At 38.9% G+C, this 19,963-nt stretch overlaps 1 protein-coding gene and 1 long non-coding RNA gene across 2 annotated transcripts; one reads left to right on the top strand and one right to left on the bottom strand.

Annotated features, from left to right (window-relative positions):
• Nucleotides 1-974: 974 nt before the first annotated feature.
• LOC125225729 (snurportin-1) lies at nucleotides 975-18,724 on the bottom strand. The gene is made up of 8 exons (XM_048129571.1): nucleotides 18,390-18,724; nucleotides 18,082-18,172; nucleotides 17,089-17,259; nucleotides 16,109-16,300; nucleotides 14,509-14,639; nucleotides 13,701-13,849; nucleotides 12,361-12,512; nucleotides 975-2,456 (listed from the first exon to the last, which is right to left on the bottom strand). Exons 1-8 carry the CDS (start codon nucleotides 18,530-18,532, stop codon nucleotides 2,247-2,249), a joined length of 1,239 nt encoding a protein of 412 aa, XP_047985528.1. The 5' UTR covers nucleotides 18,533-18,724; the 3' UTR covers nucleotides 975-2,246.
• LOC125225730 lies at nucleotides 8,312-11,047 on the top strand. Its single transcript, XR_007177007.1, has 3 exons — nucleotides 8,312-8,460; nucleotides 10,105-10,107; nucleotides 10,683-11,047. It is a non-coding gene; the product is annotated as an uncharacterized LOC125225730 (long non-coding RNA).
• Nucleotides 18,725-19,963: the final 1,239 nt, after the last annotated feature.

The following is a 19,963-nucleotide window of genomic DNA, read 5'->3' as shown; positions in this document are numbered from 1 at the left end:
AACTGTCGCTCGTAGACGTTTAATTCTGCTTGATAACTAACACAGCTTTCAGGCAAAAAAAAAACAAATCTAAATCAGTTCATCCGTTCGGGAGCTACGATGCCACAGACAGGCACACACATAGACAAACAGACAGATTGACAGACAGACAGACAGACAGACAAACACACAGACAGACACGTCAAACTTATAACAACCCGTCGTTTTTGCGTCAGGGGTTAAAAATAGCGCACTACGTCAGCGACCGGTCATAATTTATGACCACCCGCTTGTATGGCCAGAAACCGCACAGCGTATCTTCGGCATCATCATCATTTGCCACGGCTCATGGGAACCTGGGGTCCGCTCTGACAACTAATTCCAAGATTTGGCGTAGGCACTAGTTTTACGAAAACGACTGTCATCTGACCTTCCAACCCGAAGGGTAACTAGGCCTTATTGGAATTAGTCCGGTTTCCTCACGATGTTTTCCTTCGCCGAAAAACGACTGTTCAAATGACATTTCGCACATAAGTTCCGAAAAACTCATTGGTACGAGCCGAGGTTCGAAGCCGCGACGTCCGGATCGAAAGTCGCACGCTCTTACCGCTAGGCCACCAGCGCTTCCTCACAGCGGGTTCTCCGGCATTTGAACAAAATTCACGAGTGCCCACCCGGCGGGTTTTGGTTGCGAAAGTGTTAAGCGTCTCTTCTTCATGTAAAATACTGACATCAGACCAAGCTAAGTTTACAGCGATTTTATAGCGCTGCTAACCCTCTCGCGACATTCTTTTATTTTTCTGGAAATGTGGTAGGCGAAGGTACGGTGTGGTAGGTATGGTGCATAAGGGTAATTCCAAAAGTCGTCTAATTTCGAAAGTCGCACAAAAATCACCATTATTTCCATCATATCAAGATTCCCCTTTCGGAATTACCAAAGCATTTCTGTCATTCGGAATTACCCTAATGCACCTTATATTAAATAAAATTGTATATATTTTTTACAATTTTTATTTAAGAAATTGGGTAATGGTTCTATTGATTACATGTGAGACATAGGAAAATTCTAAACACTCGAGTTATAAGTATAATACCGGATTTTTTTTGTCACTCAGGGCCAAGGTCATAGCGAGGTACTTTGAAATTTTTTTTCAGTATATATTATTACATCAATTTAACATTATTCTTCAATATTCAGAGTTTAATATCGCTATGTTTACAATAAGAGCAATATATCGACAAATAAATTCAAAACACAGTCTATACATGTACAGATGCAGTGCGGAAAGGGTTTCCTTCGGAAACGTTCGTATTTGTCATGCTAGTTCAGTCAATGTCAGTACATCTTGTACTGAGACTGACTGAAACAGCATGACACGTTCGTACGTTTCCGTAACAATACGAAGGCAACTCTTTTCGCACTATATCTGTACATAAGCCAAAGGTAAATAGGTATTTGATTTTTGAGCGAATCGCTAAATTAACTGATTTGAAAGACCCAAGTGATCTCATACCTAACCTCGTCGCTATATTCTGGCAAACCCAATGTGTCAATAAATAACATTAAAAACAATATTTATCCTTTTCTTTTGGATGGTAATGATAGGATAAGATAAGGATAGGAATTATATCTATCATGTTTAAGATAAATTCGAAATACATGAGAATGCCATAAATTCAATCAATTTTATTGATTTCTTGAGGAATATAATTTAAAATAACAACAGGTAGTTTTTTTTATGAAATAGGCAGCAAACGAGCAGACGAGCCGCCTGATGGAAAGCAGTCATCGCCGCCCATGGACATAAGCAACATCAGTGGAGTTTATAGTAAACTAAACGTTTCATAGCTTACCTATCATCACAAATTTAAGTGGTTACAACGGGCAAAACAGCCATTAAAAACACAATAAATAAAGGAACTCCATATTAAAGTGCTTAACATATTTTACGGAACAAAAAACATCCAAACGTTTAACAAAATCTGTGTAATCTTTTCTAATATACCTATTTAAGATTCGGATCAGTCAGAAATGTATTTATACTTTGAGAATAAAGTACAGAATGTGAATTACGCTATAATGTTGTATATTTAGCAAATTGGTGACGTTTCACAGGTAAAGAACCATATTATAATGTCGGTCCAATACTAATGCAGCCACAAGACGTAAACGCCAACCGCCAAACCCGTACCATAAGGTACATACCTCGCCCTTAAAACGCCACATGTAGATGTAGAAAATCGTAATAATTTAGTAAATTCACGCATTACACGCTTATCTTTTGTTTTTCATCTACTATAAGATTAGAATCAAGGTCTATATTGTCTGTGACAGAACTGGATTTTTCCTCTGCATCCATAACTTCTGAATTATTGTCTATGATCGCAACTGGTTTTTCTTCAGCTTCCATTTCTTCAGTTTCTTTAGGTCCTATTTCAGCTTGAGTACTGTGTAGTGTATTTTCTTTGGGATTACTCTGGAAATATTGAGATAAATTAGTAAAATTATAAGAATCTGAGATAGGTACTAACTAATCTCTGGAATTATTTGACAACATGTTGAAGTATTTAACTTAACGAGCTGTAAAATAAAGTACTCATCTTTGAGTGGTATCTCGCTTATTCATAAAAATCACAGTTCTTCAATTAACAAATAGGACAGATAGTGAAAGTAAAATTCTTGCGACATATAAAAATAGCAAATCAGTACCAATATCATGGTAACTATGATTTTAACACATCTGGATTTTCTTGGGCTCATTTTATAAAATGGCAGGTTTGTCACCATCTTACATCCCACCACATTAAAATAATTTTTAAGAAAAAAAAAACCGCCTTCCTTTGGGGTTCTGGTGATATATACTTTCAAATGTTGGATTATGTTATCATTTCGTCTGTATATTTTTTAATGTTTGTTATTCGATATCTCCGTCATTTCTGAACCAATTTTGAAATTTGGATGATTCTGAAGTACTTACAGATGAGAATGATTATCAGAACGGAACTCTAACCAGGGGCGGCTCACTCTTCATCAGCAGTTCCACTGCACCAAATGTCACTGTTCTGGACGTAAGTGCATGCTGTTCTTATAAAAATACCAAAGTCACTATAAGTGTGCCGTTCAGATTTGAGGAGTTCCATTTTGACCATCATCAGGAGTTCCACTGCACCAAATGTCACTGTTCCGTACGTAAATGCATGCTGTTCCTTTAAAAACACAAAAATCACCATATGTACCTATGCCTTTCAGATTTGAGGAGTTCCCTCGATTTCTCCAGGATCCCATCATCAGAACTGGGTTCTGAGAAAAATGGGACCAATCTGTATGCATATACATTCAATCAAAAAAAAAAATTTCAAAATCGGTCCAGTAACGACGAAGATATCGAGGAACAAACATAAAAAAAAATACAGACGAATTGAGAACCCCTTCCCTTGAGATTTGGAAGGCGGTTAAAAAACCGGTATTTTTCTCAAAAACTACTGAACCTAAGGGTTTACTAAGATCGTTTTTTGATAATATTAATATTTTCGGAAATAATCGCTCCTAAAGGAAATAAATTAATAGTTTAAAAAACACTATAAAACACGCTTTTATAAATGCACGTAAAAGCCAAAAATAAATTATGGATCGTTCAAGTTGTCTCTATTTGTGAGCTGAAGTTTAAAAACTATGTGCTTTTAATTATAATATTTGATTGTAAAAGCGTGGGGCGCTGGAACAGGAAAGACTTTTTGTATAACTTGCTGATAAATCAAATTATGCTATGTTACGGGAAGGAGGTTACACAGATTGACGCGCTAACTGGAGTTGCAGCATGACTAGTAGGTTCTACATTAAACAGTCAAATCAATTAAAAGCCAGTGTTCAAAGTAGGTACCAATTTGTCGAACTCAGACAAAATATGCGCTAGTAGCGAGGAGAGTCGACAGTCACCGACACTTCTACGCCGCTTTTTTTCGGTAATCAAAGTACAAAAGGGGAAAGTGTCTACAGTGACAGGATGCAGAGTTCTTGTTCGTGGACGAGATATCTTAGGTTCTCTTTCGTAACCCTTAGGCGGCATATGTAAACGTTATGTTCTTATGCAACTTCATTCGCCAGGAAGTTCGGATTAGTATTTGTTTACAAGAAAGTCTTTCCTGTTCCAGCGCCCCACGCTTTTACAATCAAATATTATAATTAAAAGCACATAGTTTTTAAACTTCAGCTCACAAATAGAGACAACTTGAACGATCCATAATTTATTTTTGGCTTTTACGTGCATTTATAAAAGCGTGTTTTATAGTGTTTTTTAAACTATTAATTTATTTTTTACTTTTTAGTCATTAATAATGAAATACTTTTAACATTTATACATAAATTTATTTCAAGTAGGCGGATTTTACATGCCATTTGTGGCTTAACGTGTACATAATTATTGCTAATTGCTACTTAATAATAACTAGCGGCTACCTTCTTATTACGGTATTATCATAAAAATGTTTATACCTAGTAAGTTATCCGTAAAAGATAGACAATATAGACATGTGCCATCGCGGACTTTTTGAAGACATTAGAGAGACATACTTTGTTTTGAAGCTCTCAGCTAGTGGGATTTTGTTTGACTCGATTAGAAAATATTGTCACATTTCAACTAATTCAAACAAAATTTAAGTATTTCTTTTTTGCCGAGCCCCCCTTTATTTGCTCTTAAGGGTCACAGGAAAACCATTACCCAACTTATTTGAAATACAACGTTGATCTTTCTTTTATGCGGGGGGCTTCGCCCCCCGAGCCCCCCTTTGTTTGCTCTTAAAGGTCACAAGAACTTATTTTAAATACTACGTTAATTTTTCTTTTATGCGAGGGGCTACGCCCCCCGAGCCCCCCTTTTCGTTACTCTTAAGGGTAACAAGAAAACCCTAACCCAACTTATTTTAAATACAACGTTTATATTTCTTTTATGCGGGGGGCTTTGCCCCCCGAGCCCCCTTTGTTTGCTCTTGAGGTCAAAAGAAAACGCTAACCCAACTTATCTTAAATACTACGTTGATCTTTCTTTCATGCGGGGGCTTCGCCCCCCGAGCCCCCCTTTGTTTACTCTGAAAGGTCACAAGAAAACGCTAACCCAACTTATTTTAAATACTACGTTAATCTTTTTTTTATACGAGGGGCTTCGCCCCCCGAGCCCCCCTTTTCGTTACTCTTAAGGGTAACAAGAAAACCCAAACCCAACTTATTTTAAATACTACGTTGATCTTTCTTTCATGCGGGGAGCTTCGCCCCCCGAGCCCCCCTTTGTTTACTCTGAAAGGTCACAAGAAAACGCTAACCCAACTTATTTTAAATACAACGTTGATCTTTCTTTTATGCGGGGCTTCGCCCCCGAGCCCCCTTTGTTTGCTCTTAAAGGTCACAAGAAAACGCTTACCCAACTTATTTTAAATACTACGTTGATCTTTCTTTTATGCGGGGGGCTTCGCACCCCGAGCCCCCCTTTTCGTTACTCTTAAGGGTCACAAGAAAACCCTAAACCAAATTATTTTAAATACAACGTTGATCTTTCTTTCATGCGGGGGCTTCGCCCCCCGAGCCCCCCTTTGTTTGTTCTTAAAGGTCACAAGAAAACGCTAACCCAACTTATTTTAAATACAACGTTGATCTTTCTTTTATGCGGGGGGCTTCGCCCCCCGAGCCCCCCTTTGTTTGCTCTTACAGGTCACAAGAAAACGCTTACCCAACTTATTTTAAATACTACGTTGATCTTTCTTTTATGCGGGGGGCTTCGCACCCCGAGCCCCCCTTTTCGTTACTCTTAAGGGTCACAAGAAAACTCTAAACCAAATTATTTTAAATACAACGTTGATCTTTCTTTCATGCGGGGGCTTCGCCCCCCGAGCCCCCCTTTGTTTGTTCTTAAAGGTCACAAGAAAACGCTAACCCAACTTATTTTAAATACAACGTTGATCTTTCTTTTATGCGGGGGGCTTCGCCCCCCGAGCCCCCCTTTGTTTGCTCTTAAAGGTCACAAGAAAACGCTTACCCAACTTATTTTAAATACTACGTTGATCTTTCTTTTATGCGGGGGGCTTCGCACCCCGAGCCCCCCTTTTCGTTACTCTTAAGGGTCACAAGAAAACCCTAAACCAAATTATTTTAAATACAGCGTTGATCTTTCTTTCATGCGGGGGCTTCGCCCCCCGAGCCCCCCTTTGTTTGTTCTTAAAGGTCACAAGAAAACGCTAACCCAACTTATTTTAAATACAACGTTGATCTTTCTTTTATGCGGGGGGCTTCGCCCCCCGAGCCCCCCTTTGTTTGCTCTTAAAGGTCACAAAAAAACGCTTACCCAACTTATTTTAAATACTACGTTAATCTTTCTTTTATACGAGGGGCTTCGCCCCCCGAGCCCCCCTTTTCGTTACTCTTAAGGGTAACAAGAAAACCCAAACCCAACTTATTTTAAATACAACGTTTATCTTTCTTTTATGCGGGGGCTTCGCCCCCCAAGCCCCCCTTTGTTTGCTCTTAAAGGTCACAAGAAAACGCTAACCCAACTTATCTTAAATACTACGTTGATCTTTCTTTCGTGCGGGGGGCTTCGCCCCCCGAGCCCCCTTTTGTTTGCTCTTAAAGGTCACAAGAAAACCCTAACCCAACTTATTTTAAATACTACGTTGATCTTTCTTTTATGCGGGGGGCTTCGCACCTCGAGCCCCCCTTTTCGTTACTCTTAAGGGTCACAAGAAAACCCTAAACCAAATTATTTTAAATACAACGTTGATCTTTCTTTCATGCGGGGGGCTTCGCCCCCCGAGCCCCCCTTTGTTTGTTCTTAAAGGTCACAAGAAAACACTAACCCAACTTATTTTAAATACAACGTTGATCTTTGTTTTATGCGGGGGGCTTCGCCCCCCGAGCCCCCCTTTTCGTTACTCTTAAGGGTAACAAGAAAATCCTAACCCAATTTATTTTAAATACAACGTTTATCTTTCTTTTATGCGGGGGGCTTCGCCCCCGAGCCCCCCTTTGTTTGCTCTTAAATGTCACAAGAAAACGCTAACCCAACTTATCTTAAATACTACGTTGATCTTTCTTTCATGCGGGGGCTTCGCCCCCCGAGCCCCCCTTTGTTTGCTCTTAAAGGTCACAAGAAAACGCTAACCCAACTTATTCTAAATACTACGTTGATCTTTCTTTCATGCGGGGGCTTCGCCCCCGAGCCCCCTTTTCTTTACTCTTAAGGATCACGAGAAAACCTTAACCCAACTTATTTTAAATACAACGTTGATCTTTGTTTTATGCGGGGGCTTCGCCCCCCGAGCCCCCCTTTGTTTGCTCTGTAAGGTCACAAGAAAACGCTAACCCAACTTATTTTAAATACTACGTTGATCTTTCTTTCATGCTTCCCCCCTCGAGCCCCCCCCCCTTTTTTCTGTTCTTATCTTCCGGCACCATCATCAGGCCTTGAAACCTAATCGTAGTCATAGTTCATTACAAGACTTTTCTAAGAAGCCCAAAAACAGCTATGATACGATGTTCCATCATGTAGTTCCAGTTCATATCTTCCGGCTACATCATCAGACCTTGAAACCTAATCGTAGTCAAAGTTCATTACAAGACTTTTCTAAGAAGCCCAAAAACAGCTATGATACGATGTTCCATCATGTAGTTCCAGCTCATATCTTCCGGCTCCATCATCAGACCTTGAAACCTAATTGTAGTCAAAGTTCATTACAAGACTTTCCTAAGAAGCCCAAAAACAGCTATGATACGATGTTCCATCATGTAGTTCCAGTTCATATCTTCCCGCTCCATCATCAGACCTTGAAACCTAATCGTAGTCAAAGTTCATTACAAGACTTTTCTAAGAAACCCAAAAACAGCTATGATACGATGTTCCATCATGTAGTTCCAGTTCATATCTTTCGGCTTCATCATCAGACCTTGAAACCTAATTGTAGTCAAAGTTCATTACAAGACTTTTCTAAGAAACCCAAAAACGGCTATGATACGATATTCCATCATGTAGTTCCAGTTCATATCTTCCGATTCCATCATGAGATCAGCTCAACAGTAACATATTATTGTATTGTCATCGGAACTACATATAGCTGCCAATTTTCATTACGCTACGACTCCTGGAAGATGGTTAAATTAGCTTCCTTAGATTCCATTACATACATAGTTACATACACGACGACCTAATAAAAGCGTGTTAAAAAAGTGCGCCCCCCCCCCCCCCCCCCTCTAACTTTTGAACCATAAGTTTAAAAAATATGAAAAAAATCACAAAAGTAGAACTTTATAAAGACTTTCTAGGAAAATTGTTTTTGAACTTGATAAAGTTCAAAACAATAAAAAAATTGTTCCAATTATAACATGAAGACCGTGAAATCCTGTAGCTATAAAAAATGTTGATCCATAAATTCTATCTGCAATAGTAAAAGGTGCTTCAAAATATTCATATGCTTGTAAGATAGTGAAATAAATTCCTAGTATCTAAATATATAAAAGAAGAAGCTGACTGACTGACTGACTGACTGACTGACTGACTGACTGACTGACTGACATATCAACGCACAGCCGAAACCGCTGGTCCTAGAGATTCCAAATTTGGCACGTAGGTTTCATATGTAGTGTAGAGGAGCACTAAGAAAGGATTTTCCAAAATTCACCTCCTAAGGGGGTCAAATGGGGGTTCAAAGTTTGTATGGAGAAACAAGATTAGTTTGACTATTTTATTCGAAACTTCACAGGAAGATTCCTTAACACATATGACTAAATACGTGTTTCAGGTTTTTTGAAAATTTAACCCCTAAAAGGGTGAAAAGGGGGTGATAAAGTCAAAAAAATCAATATGGGTATCGTTTTTATGGTTTATCGGGTCGCTGATCACGATAAATACAACGTTTTTAAAATCTAACGAGGCGGAAGTGAAATACCTTCTCCCCTGTTGTGGTGCAATGGGGTTTAAATATCAAAAATATATATAAAAGAAGATATTGACTGACTGACTGACATATCAACGCACAGCCGAAACCGCTGGTCCTAGAGATGTCAAATTTGGCACGTAGTTTCCTTATATAGTGTAGAGGAGCACTAAGAAAGGATTTTTCAAAATTCGCCTCCTAAGGGACTCAAATGGGGGTTCAAAGTTTGTATGGGGAAACAAGATTAGTTTGACTATTTTATACGAAACTTCACAGGAGGATTCCTAAAGACATATGACTAAATGTTTCAGGTTTTTTGAAAATTTGACCCCTAAAGGGGTGCAAAGGGGGTAAAGTCAAAAACACAATATGGGTATCGTTTTTATGGTTTATCGGGTCGCTGATTACGATAAATACAACGATTTAAAAATCTAATGAGGTGGAAAAGAAATTTTGTCCCCTGTCGTAGTGCAATAGGGTTAAAATATCCAAAATAGCCATAAGAGGAGCACTAAGAAAGGATTTTCACCTCCTAGCATGATAATTTGACAGGGGCAAGAACAGGGACAGGGACAGGGACAGGGACAGGGACAGGGACAGGGACAGGGACAGGGACAGGGACAGGGACAGGGACAGGGACAGGGACAGGGACAGGGACAGGGACAGGGACAGGGACAGGGACAGGGACAGGGACAGGGACCGGGACAGGGACAGGGACAGGGACAGGGACAGGGACAGGGACAGGGACAGGGACAGGGACAGGGACAGGGACAGCGACAGGGACAGCGACAGGGACAGCGACAGGGACAGCGACAGGGACAGCGACAGGGACAGCGACAGGGACAGCGACAGCGACAGCGACAGCGACAGCGACAGCGACAGCGACAGCGACAGCGACAGCGACAGCGACAGCGACAGCGACAGCGACAGCGACAGCGACAGCGACAGCGACAGCGACAGCGACAGCGACAGCGACAGCGACAGCGACAGCGACAGCGACAGCGACAGCGACATCGACAGCGACAGCGACAGCGACAGCGACAGCGACAGGGACAGGGATAGGAATACGGGACGGGGACGGGGATAGGGATAGGGGAGGGACGGGGACAGGGACGGGACGGGGACGGGGACGAGGACGAGGATAGAGATAGGGACGGGGATACGAATAGGGATAGGGGTCGGAATAATCGGTCGGCAATCGATATCTAGGCAGTGTAAAATGCAGGTGGCTCAGTGGGAAGGGATTAGTAAGTAGGCATCGGCAAGTATCCTGCATCCGTGATAACTATTATATTCAATGTGCTGTAAGAAGATCGTTGTTTGCTTGCCTTTTATAAGTTTACGTTTGCAATAAGTATAAGCTAAATGGAAAAAATTGTAAGCGATAATGCAAGGAAGTACTTTTTACCCTACCGACCATAGCGTCGAGATACTGGCTATGTGGGTTGTATGAAGTTTCCCGAGTATAAATATTTATATAGGAAAATACATACATATTCGTACCTACTACCTACGCTGTGGTCGCTGTGTAACAATTCTACAATCATTGCAAGAATTTCTTTTAAAACAATAGTAATATGTGTAAGGTACAGTCAGCCAATAAGCAGTGTAAGGTTCTTGGCTGACCGTACAGCAAATAGATCAGTTACAATGACCCCCCAATGGAAATAATCGCGGACAGATGTACCTACAAAGAAACCTACGGATCCAAATGAAAATCTTATTTTTTGTAAACGTTTCAATAAGAATACTTTTATTACGCGGGCGAAGCCGCGGGTAAAAGCTAGTTACTGTAATAAAAAGACCTTGATTAGTTTGAGTAAAATTATTTTCCATAAGAGCATGATGTGCTCAAGTTACAGTAATTCCTGAAGTAATTAAAATAATTGTATTCAATAAAGGAATTTGAAATGGGTTAAAGGGGGTAATACTTATAGGGGGTCATATTATACCAATTTCAATATTTGGTGATAAACTTCTATGAAAAAAATGCTCAAAAGAATGAGATAAAGAAAAAAATTTCTGAGATAATATATAAAATTATTCCTCATCGAAGACCTTTAGAAACTAAAATAGTATGTTTACCTTGTATGGTACCTTCTCGACAAATATCTCGTCATCACTGATATATCGTTAAAATTGTAATAATATAGCCTAAAATTAATAATTCCTGTTACTAATGTTAAAACTCCAATAACTCCTGTAACTTGATAAAGTTCAAAACAATTTTCCTAGAAAGTCTTTATAAAGTTCTACTTTTGTGATTTTTTTCATATTTTTTAAACTTAAAGTTCAAAAGTTAGAGGAGGGGGGACGCACTTTTTTTTCCTTTAGGAGCGATTATTTCCGAAAATATTAATATTATCAAAAAACGATCTTAGTAAACCCTTATTCATTTTTAAATACCTATCCAACAATATATATCACTCGTTGGGGTTGGAATGAAAAAAAATATCTGCCCCCACTTTACATGTAGGGGGGTACCCTAATAAAACATTTTTTTTCCATTTTTTATTTTTGCACTTTGTTGGCGTGATTGATATACATATTGGTACCAAATTTCAGTTTTCTAGTGCTAACGGTTACTGAGATTATCCGCGGACGGACGGATGGACGGACAGACAGACATGGCGAAACTATAAGGGTTCCTAGTTGACTACGGAACCCTAAAAAAGATGTCCCAAAATTACCCGTTCCATTACGTTTAGTTTGAGGAATTATTTCACTAACGGTGCTGTTACACGGGCAACACAATTGCCAGCAATGCACATACCATTGCGTTTGTTCAATACGCACCAACTAACTATGAACAAACGCGGCAAAGACATGTGAATTGCTGGCAATTGTGTTGCCCGTGTAACAGCACCTTAACGCGGGCGTGACGTACTTTAATGGTAGGTACACTAGGTACAACAATTCCCAAAAGCGTCAGGTTCTGTGAGAATCAAGTCTTTAGCCTTAGGTAATTGATAAAAAAAACCTGGGAAGTGCTAAGTGTACTACAGGTCGATTTAGAAGAGCTGGCATAGGTGTCACTCATACAATCGAAGTTTAGTTTAATCCATTCGTACCAGCTTTATTTCGTGAAATGACTTGTACCACAAGATCATCATCATCATCAACATTAGGCCTTGTACATCTTTACAGACGATTTAAGCAGCATCTGGGTCAATCCGCGGCAAGAGTAACATGACTCACGATTTTATGGCATGTTCCGTTTATTCACGACGCAAGTTCAAGTGATAATCTATCTCTAAATAAGTGTTACTTTCTCGATATATGCATAGATCCCTCAATTTGCAGCTGTAGTTCAAATAAACACGCAATGAAGTCGTTACTCACGTTACTTTTATATGGATTCACCCATGTTCGAGCTACACACCCAAATACCACGATATAATACCACACGGTATATTATACTAAATATACTTTTTTCTAGAAAATCAAAAGTACGTGATTTCATACCTCTGTGCTACCACTGGTATCCATCGAGCTACTAGACCTTCTGCCGCGGTTCTTCTTCTTGTCCATCTTGGCCTCAAACGCTTGTATAAACTGGGCTTGGTTTACGTAAGCCTCCGGTTTTGCGCTCAGGAACTGAGAGTGTACTGTTACTTCTGAAAGAGAAAACAGAATTATACTTAATGTCTTGAAATATGATTTAAATATCGGGTTAGATCTGCCAAGTTTGTTTTGATAATGGGTCATTGAGGGCAGCTCCAGGATCCCGTGGACGTAGAGGACCTTCCCTCGATTTAAAATTAAAAGAAGAATAGGCTACTTGCCTCCTAGTCAAATCAGCTTCTTTTTAAGAACTGTCAAAACGAATTTGAACGACTTGCTAATTTGGAATTTATATGAAATCGAATTGAGTGACGTCAGGGGTTTAGTTACTTATATATAAGAGTTTTGAATGTTTCACGGTTATTTTCATTAGACTTATATTGACCGGGATATAGACCTGCATGCATGCATGCAACTGCGTCGAAATATCGGGAGCTCGACAAAAATCAAAAAGGTAATCACGGTCTATATCCCGGTCAGTATAAGTCTACTTATATATATTTTTACCTGACTTATTAAATAGGAATTGGATTTAAAAATAACTTCTGTCCATGTTTTTCTTATAATTATCTGATGCTTTATTTTGTGCGTGGTATAAAATATTTTATTTTAATTACTGTCAAGTTCCCTATAGAAGAACTTAATATGTCCCAGGGAGATATGGGACATATGGGACCGTGACCCTCGACTTCCGTGGAGAAAAATTAATGAACAATGGTATGTAAAATTAAAATGTATTTAGGTTTGTGGCTTTCCTAACCGTAAAACTTTTTTTGGCCCCATACAAGGTTTGATCCTGAATAGGAATGGGATTGATTGGCATCCGAAAAATGCTTGGCAAAAATGTTTTTTTATTTTCTGTAGGTAAACGCCAATAGCCAATGAACGTGCTGCTGACGGCAATGCAGTGATAAAAAGTGGCAATTACTTAGCAATTCTTCAGAGTACAGCCCTGTACCTATAGGCTAGTTTCCTACTAGACAAATCAGCTTCATTTTAAGAACTGTCAACACGATTTGCTAATATGGAATTACTATGAAATACAGAGGAGTGACGTCACAGTCAATTCATTTACTTTATGTATTTCTCTTTGACTTATTAAATGGAAATTATGATTAAACATATCACTACTGTCCATATTTTTCTTCTACTTATGTTGTGATTTATTTGGTGCACTGCATAAAATATTTTATTTTAAGTATAGGAAACTAGCCTATTTTACAGTAATAATTTATACTGACCAGAACCTAGCACCTCTGGCACCATATAAGGGAACAGCCACCCTACTAGAGGCGTCTCCCCTGAAACATAGTGCGCCTTCTTGTGGTAGAACAGCAAGCCATCCAACGTAGGGTTGTTGTCTTCAAATGGTGGATATGTCATCATGAATCTGGAAGAACAAGTTACCTATATGTAAACAGATTTATATAAATATTAACAACCAGCAGGCGTAGCACGCTAGTGTGATAAACGTTATAGCGTCGGTGCGTCCCTATCGTACTTACAGATACCGCGAAAAGGACTGCCTGACGTGATGCTTTATCACGCTTGCCCGCCTGGCCTTTAGGACTGTGTAGTACATGTACTAATAGTACAAAAGGCACAATTCCTTGCACTGTACTAGACCAAACTACTCCCAAATGATTCTGCTCTCTAGCACATTTAGTACACTCACACACGCGCAACAGAATGGGAGCGAAAGAAGCGAAGAGCCGAGGAGTGACAACGACAGCAAAGCGATCCGTGTGATCCGACCGCAACCGAACTAGAACCGACTGACTCCGACTCGGCTAGTACGAGCGAGCGTTACTGTACGCCATATACACAATTTGTCTTTCGCTCTATCGGTGTACTACTGTACTAAATGTCCTAAAAGAACGAACTAGTACACTTCGGAGATCGTACTAGTTGGAAGCAATCTTTTCAGTGAACGAGCAGGCACAACTCCTTGGTTCATATTCTCATACCAGTAAGAAAAGTTCTACCATCTAAATTTCTTATATATCAATTATCTTATAGAACCAAGATATTTCAAAAAAATTAGCATACTTATTAAATGAGTCTGGAGTACAGGGCACCATTGGTAGCAATTGGAAGACTATTTGGTTCTTCTTGCTTACAGTGGTCAGCTGGGGCAGTTCCAATAGTTGAGATTTGATCCAGTACTGTCTGAACTCCAACTGAAAATATTTAAAAATATGTTCCTTACTAACTTTTTCCAGCGGCTTCGCTCGCGTTAGAAAGAGACAAAAAGTAGCCTATGTCACTCTCCATCCCCTCAACTATCTCCACCTAAAAAATCACGTTAATTCGTCGCGCCGTTTTGTCGTGAAAGACCGACAAACAAACAGACACACACACTTTCCCATTTATAATATTAAGTATGGATATTGCTTTTCCATACAAATATTTAAAGAGACAATCAAGAACCACTGTATAGTTGGAATTAAGAATATTGTACATATTAGTATTTATTTTATTTATCGTATGGCAAGTTTACAATCTTACATGCAAATTACATCTTAAAATTAGTAGTAGGTATGTTTGAAACAAAGCTTTAGAAATTCATTTTATAACTAAGCCTCTTTATCCTTTCCAAGAAAGCGGCCAGACCGCACAGAGGGAGGCTTGTCCTGAGGCATGGCTAGAATATTGCTTCATATCAACACATGCAATCGGGGAAATATTGCAAAAAGGCCAGGTCAGAAGTACTCGAAACCGACGAGCGTGTATGAGAAACGTTATGAAAGTGTGTGAAGCGAAAGTGATTTGTCAGGATCGTAGTAAATGGAAATCCGTGATCTCTGCCTACCCCTCTGGGAAACAGGCGTGATTGTATGTATGTATGTGTGAATTACCAAGTATACATGGTACATGGGCGAAATATGCACAATACGGAAAAGTGTCAAAAACTTATGTTCAACAAAAAAAATTAACCAAACTGTACCCATGTACCCAAACCGAAGCGATGTAGAAGCGCTGGTGGCCTAGCGGTAAGAGCGTGCGACTTTCGATCCGGAGGTCGCGGGTTCGAATCCCGGCTCGTACCAAACGTTTTTCGGAACCTATGTGCGAAATGTCATTTGATATCTGCCAGTCGCTTTTCGGAGAAGGAAAACATCGTGAGGAAACAGGACTAATTCCAAATAGGCCTAGTTATCCTTCAGGTTAGAAGGTCAGATGGCAGTGGCTTTCGTAAAACTAGTGCCTACACCAAATCTTGGGATTAGTTGTCAAAACGGACCCCAGGCTCCTATGAGCCGTGGCAAATGCCGGAATAAAGCAAGGAGGATGATGTAGAAGCGCTGGTGGCCTAGCGGTAAGAGCGTGCGACTTTCGATCCGGAGGTCGCGGGTTCGAACCCCGGCTCGTACCAAACGTTTTTCGGAACTTATGTGCGATATGTCATTTGATATTTGCCAGTCGCTTTTCGGAGAAGGAAAACATCGTGAGGAAACAGGACTAATTCCAAATAGGCCTAGTTATCCTTCAGGTTAGAAGGTCAGATGGCAGTGGCTTTCGTAAAACTAGTGCCTACACCAGATCTTGGGATTAGCGGACCCCAGGCTCCCATGAGCCGTGGCAAATGCCGGAATGACGCAAGGAGGATGATGACCTATGTATCCAAATGTTAAAAATGTAGATATACCTCTCCATCAGTCATGGGCTGGTTGTTCCACGCCAATATGTCTAATATGTACATAATTTTCTTTTTCTCAGCGTAGAAGCAGTCCAGCACGCAGCAGCGACTTCTGGAGTATTCACTGGCGTTGCCGCCGGGGAGAGCGGAGCGGAACTCCATCTTGAAATGCCCATATTTTGTGTATGCTCTGGTTTTTCCCTGTAATTAATGCATGAGATTTTTAAATGTTTTTGTAATAAAGGATTTACTTATCAACCTTACGTTTAAGCCTATAAAATACAAAAAGATGACATTAGAATTTATTTGCATTTTTCCAGGGCACAGATTTACATGTACATAGGAGTATCATTGTTAAAAATTCAAAGCATTAAATCAGATTTGTGCACTTGTGCAGTAAATTGACTCATTTCACAGTATTAGAAGAAGCTAAGGGCAACAGTAGGTATAGTAACAGTACCCCAGTACCTCGGACACTGGCGTTCAAATATATGAAAGAGGCGCGTTCCTAGCACACAGTCTAAGCTCGTATAGGTGAACGCGTACCATGCTTGTATGAGTGAAATATGACAGGTCGACTGTTTGCGTTTTTGACAGGCGGTAACTGTGAGGTAACCGAGAGGGGGTGGGCGACACTTTCAGCGAGGAGCGGGAATGGCCATACTGTATGATAGTACTCTTTATTACACTGTGCTATTGTACTGGCAATGTTGCACTTTCGTAGCATATAAAGGAGTGATAAAAAGATATAGCTATAACACTCTTGGCTAGAGAGCCAGATATAAAATACATTTTATACATATGTATGTACAGTCAACCACCCTAGCCCACTACAACCATGTCAAAATGACAAGCAGTAGGAGATTACTTACTCTGATTTATAACGTCACTATGACATAGTTCTACAGTGGCCTAGGGTTCCAATTGGTTGCCTGTACAGTAGAAATGATAGATAGATAGTTGTACAGTAATTTATACACTGCTCTTACCTGATTAGCCACAATAAGCATTCGAACACCTTTAGGGCACGGCACCACCATCCAATTCTCACTGAAATCGGCCGGCTTCTCTATCATCCACTCAGACAACATTAGAACATTGCTGTATGTGACAGAGGTTTTGTTGAAGCCAGCAACATATATGCTTGGCCGGTAATGTACCTGTGAAATTATTTTGGGTCAGAATACCATGATAACTCGCCAAGTCAGACCTCAGACTACAATATATTATCCTAAGTAATATGAAGAAATGATATTTTATGTTGTTATAAATAAATTTCAGGACGGACCATTGAACTTGGCAGTGACTTGGCACCCATTTAGATTTCACTTCTTTTTCGTTGAAGTTAACAACCAAGGCATATGTATGCATCACATTATTGAACTTGGCTCTCATTTCACATTCATGTTTTTGATGGGATATACATTATCATTATTTAGTCCATTCTTATAACTAGCAGTCCTAACAATGTGATCAAAGTCATCATCATCCTCCTTGAGTTATCCCGGCTCATGGGAGCCTGGGGTCCGTTTTAACAACTAATCCCAAGATTTGGCATAGGCACTAGTTTTACAAAAGCGACTGCCATCTGACCTTCCAACCCGAAGGGTAACTTGGCCTTATTGGAATTAGTAACAATGTTATCAACAATGTAATCGCACTTTTGTCTTGGGCAACAATTTCAGGAATTATATAATTATTACCCTCCTGGATCCCTGGTAAATTTATGTGTTTTTGAATTTAGAATTTTCTTTTATTCGTGTAAATGTTCAACCTTATGTACGTACGAGGGCACCAGGACTCAGGAGGTTAACTTCTGTAAATGGATATTATATCAATTGGATCACAAAGCTTGTACATTTACACATAAATAAAATTAATTGATGAAAAAAGTACCAAAGAATAGTAATCAAAGTGGAGAGTACTTTACTAATGGCAGAACTAAAATGACAAAGAACATACAACATTTTAAAATGTGTTACCCGATTGTAAGGCTTGAAAATGTTTCTCTCCTCTACCACATTAACAAGTTCCAGTATTCCTCTAAATGCATCAATTTTGTCATTGCGATTACTGAAACAAACAATCAGAATCATGTTATTACTTACACAGCACATTTAGTGCCGCTCATATTATCATAATACTACTCTATATAAGACTTTGCAGTTTGAGTGCAATATATTTATGTAAACACTTTTCAATAGTGCACTGCATCAGAATAATATATTACAAGAGGTTATTAAATTTAAGGACTTGGCAAAAATAAATTTGTATAGACAAAGTTATTTACGTTTTTTGTTGTTCTAGTAGCTCCTTACGCCTCTCCTCCTGATTTCCCAATCTGCCCCAATTCTTGTATAGTGCCTGGTAATCGTTGGTTTCTTGTTCCGGAGTAATAATTGTGGATTCTAATTTTTCTAAAACTTCGTCCATATTGTGATTGGTAAAGGAGTGAAATGTATGAATTTGGACGTCTGATTTAATAAATTATTAAATTGAAAGGTTTGAGAACTAGACCGGTAATTTTAGAGGTGAAATTATTTTTTTATTTCACTTTTTACTTTAGTAAACCTATTGATATTCGCGGTCTGTATTTACTGTATAAAAACGAAGCATGACATTGACAGTGACAGTACTCAAAAATGTTGCAAGAGCCAAAAAAGGCGTATTACTAATTTTTCATTTCAAGAACAGTAATGAAAAAAATGTGTTTTATGATTTGTGAGCCCTAAACTAACCCGCTTATTTATAATATTGTACTATTTTTAGTGTTCTTTGACGTCAAAAGTGTAATTGAACCAATTGAACTTATCAGTCGTCAGTGGCTAATGTTGTCTTATCAATAATTATTACCCCTTAAATAGGGAAAATAAAGAGAGAAGATGACTATGAACTCATTTTAAGTGTAAAAAATTTACGTATACATTTTTTGTAAATTTAGTAACATAATAAACTTATAGTCGCACCATAAAAATTAAAGTTCTTAAATTTCAGGCGACTGCACTGTCACTTTATTTGCGTCTTCATTGTATTCAGTTAAAATAATCTGGGTGGCTTGAAAAGCAGTACCGCATCTATTAGACACGGTTTACGCTGAATGGCATCATATTTAGTGTACTTGTTATTAATTATTTGTTGATTTTATTATGTATCTTGTATGCCAAGTAAATATTTGCACGGAGTTCCATACAATTTCGCGACTGTCCAAACACAATCTTGTTTTTTAAGATTATGAATTTTCAGATTGATCTGACAGATTACATTATATCTGATCTGACAGATAATCTCTGGCCTTTATTATCAAATGGGGTTGACATAGCACATGAATCTGTTCAGTGCCGGATGGTGATTGATATTCTTCATATTCTTGATCTCAATCGATATGAATTTCTCAAGTAGTTAAACACAAGGTATAGGATTTATAGGTTTTTGTGGCAGACATATTGAAACGTTTTGTTATTTTTTACCACACCAACTGGTAAAGGTTTTCTTGATTATTCAAACGGATGAGGAAGTTGCTTTGTATCTACAAGAGTGCCAAGCTACCAAATAATTTCATATAAATTGTAACCTGTTGCTCTAAGCTAAATCGTAAATGTTTCACAATTGATGGATTTGATTTAGTTTGATGCTTTTCAGTGTGTATTTACTTTTTTCCTCGTGTTAGTGTAGTGAAAAATCTTGTATTTGGCAAAATTGATTTAACCTTCGTGAGTTCTTGTCTTGAAAGCCTTATGACCTTTAAGATTCCTTTTAGAACATGGAAATCCCTTTCGCTTAATCGAGTATCAATATTAACACGAGCAGTTGAACAACAAATTTGGCCACTTGGAAAAAAAAACTATTAAGTATGTGTTTTCTATA

This window comes from Leguminivora glycinivorella, chromosome 4 (assembly GCF_023078275.1).
Source record: "Leguminivora glycinivorella isolate SPB_JAAS2020 chromosome 4, LegGlyc_1.1, whole genome shotgun sequence".
Classification (NCBI taxonomy): Eukaryota; Metazoa; Arthropoda; class Insecta; order Lepidoptera; family Tortricidae; genus Leguminivora; species Leguminivora glycinivorella.
Note: the sequence above shows the minus strand (reverse complement) of the source record. Positions and strands in the feature narration are given on the sequence as shown.

Excerpts from the sequence above, each read along its gene's own strand:
- LOC125225729 (XM_048129571.1), bottom strand. The coding sequence starts at position 18,532 with ATGGACGAAGTTTTAGAAAAATTAGAATCCACAATTATTACTCCGGAA. Across the intron at positions 17,260-18,081 it reads TTTTCAAGCCTTACAATCGG|GTACATTACCGGCCAAGCAT; the intron begins GTAACACATTTT and ends ATAATTTCACAG. Across the intron at positions 2,457-12,360 it reads ATACCAGTGGTAGCACAGAG|AGTAATCCCAAAGAAAATAC; the intron begins GTATGAAATCAC and ends CAATATTTCCAG.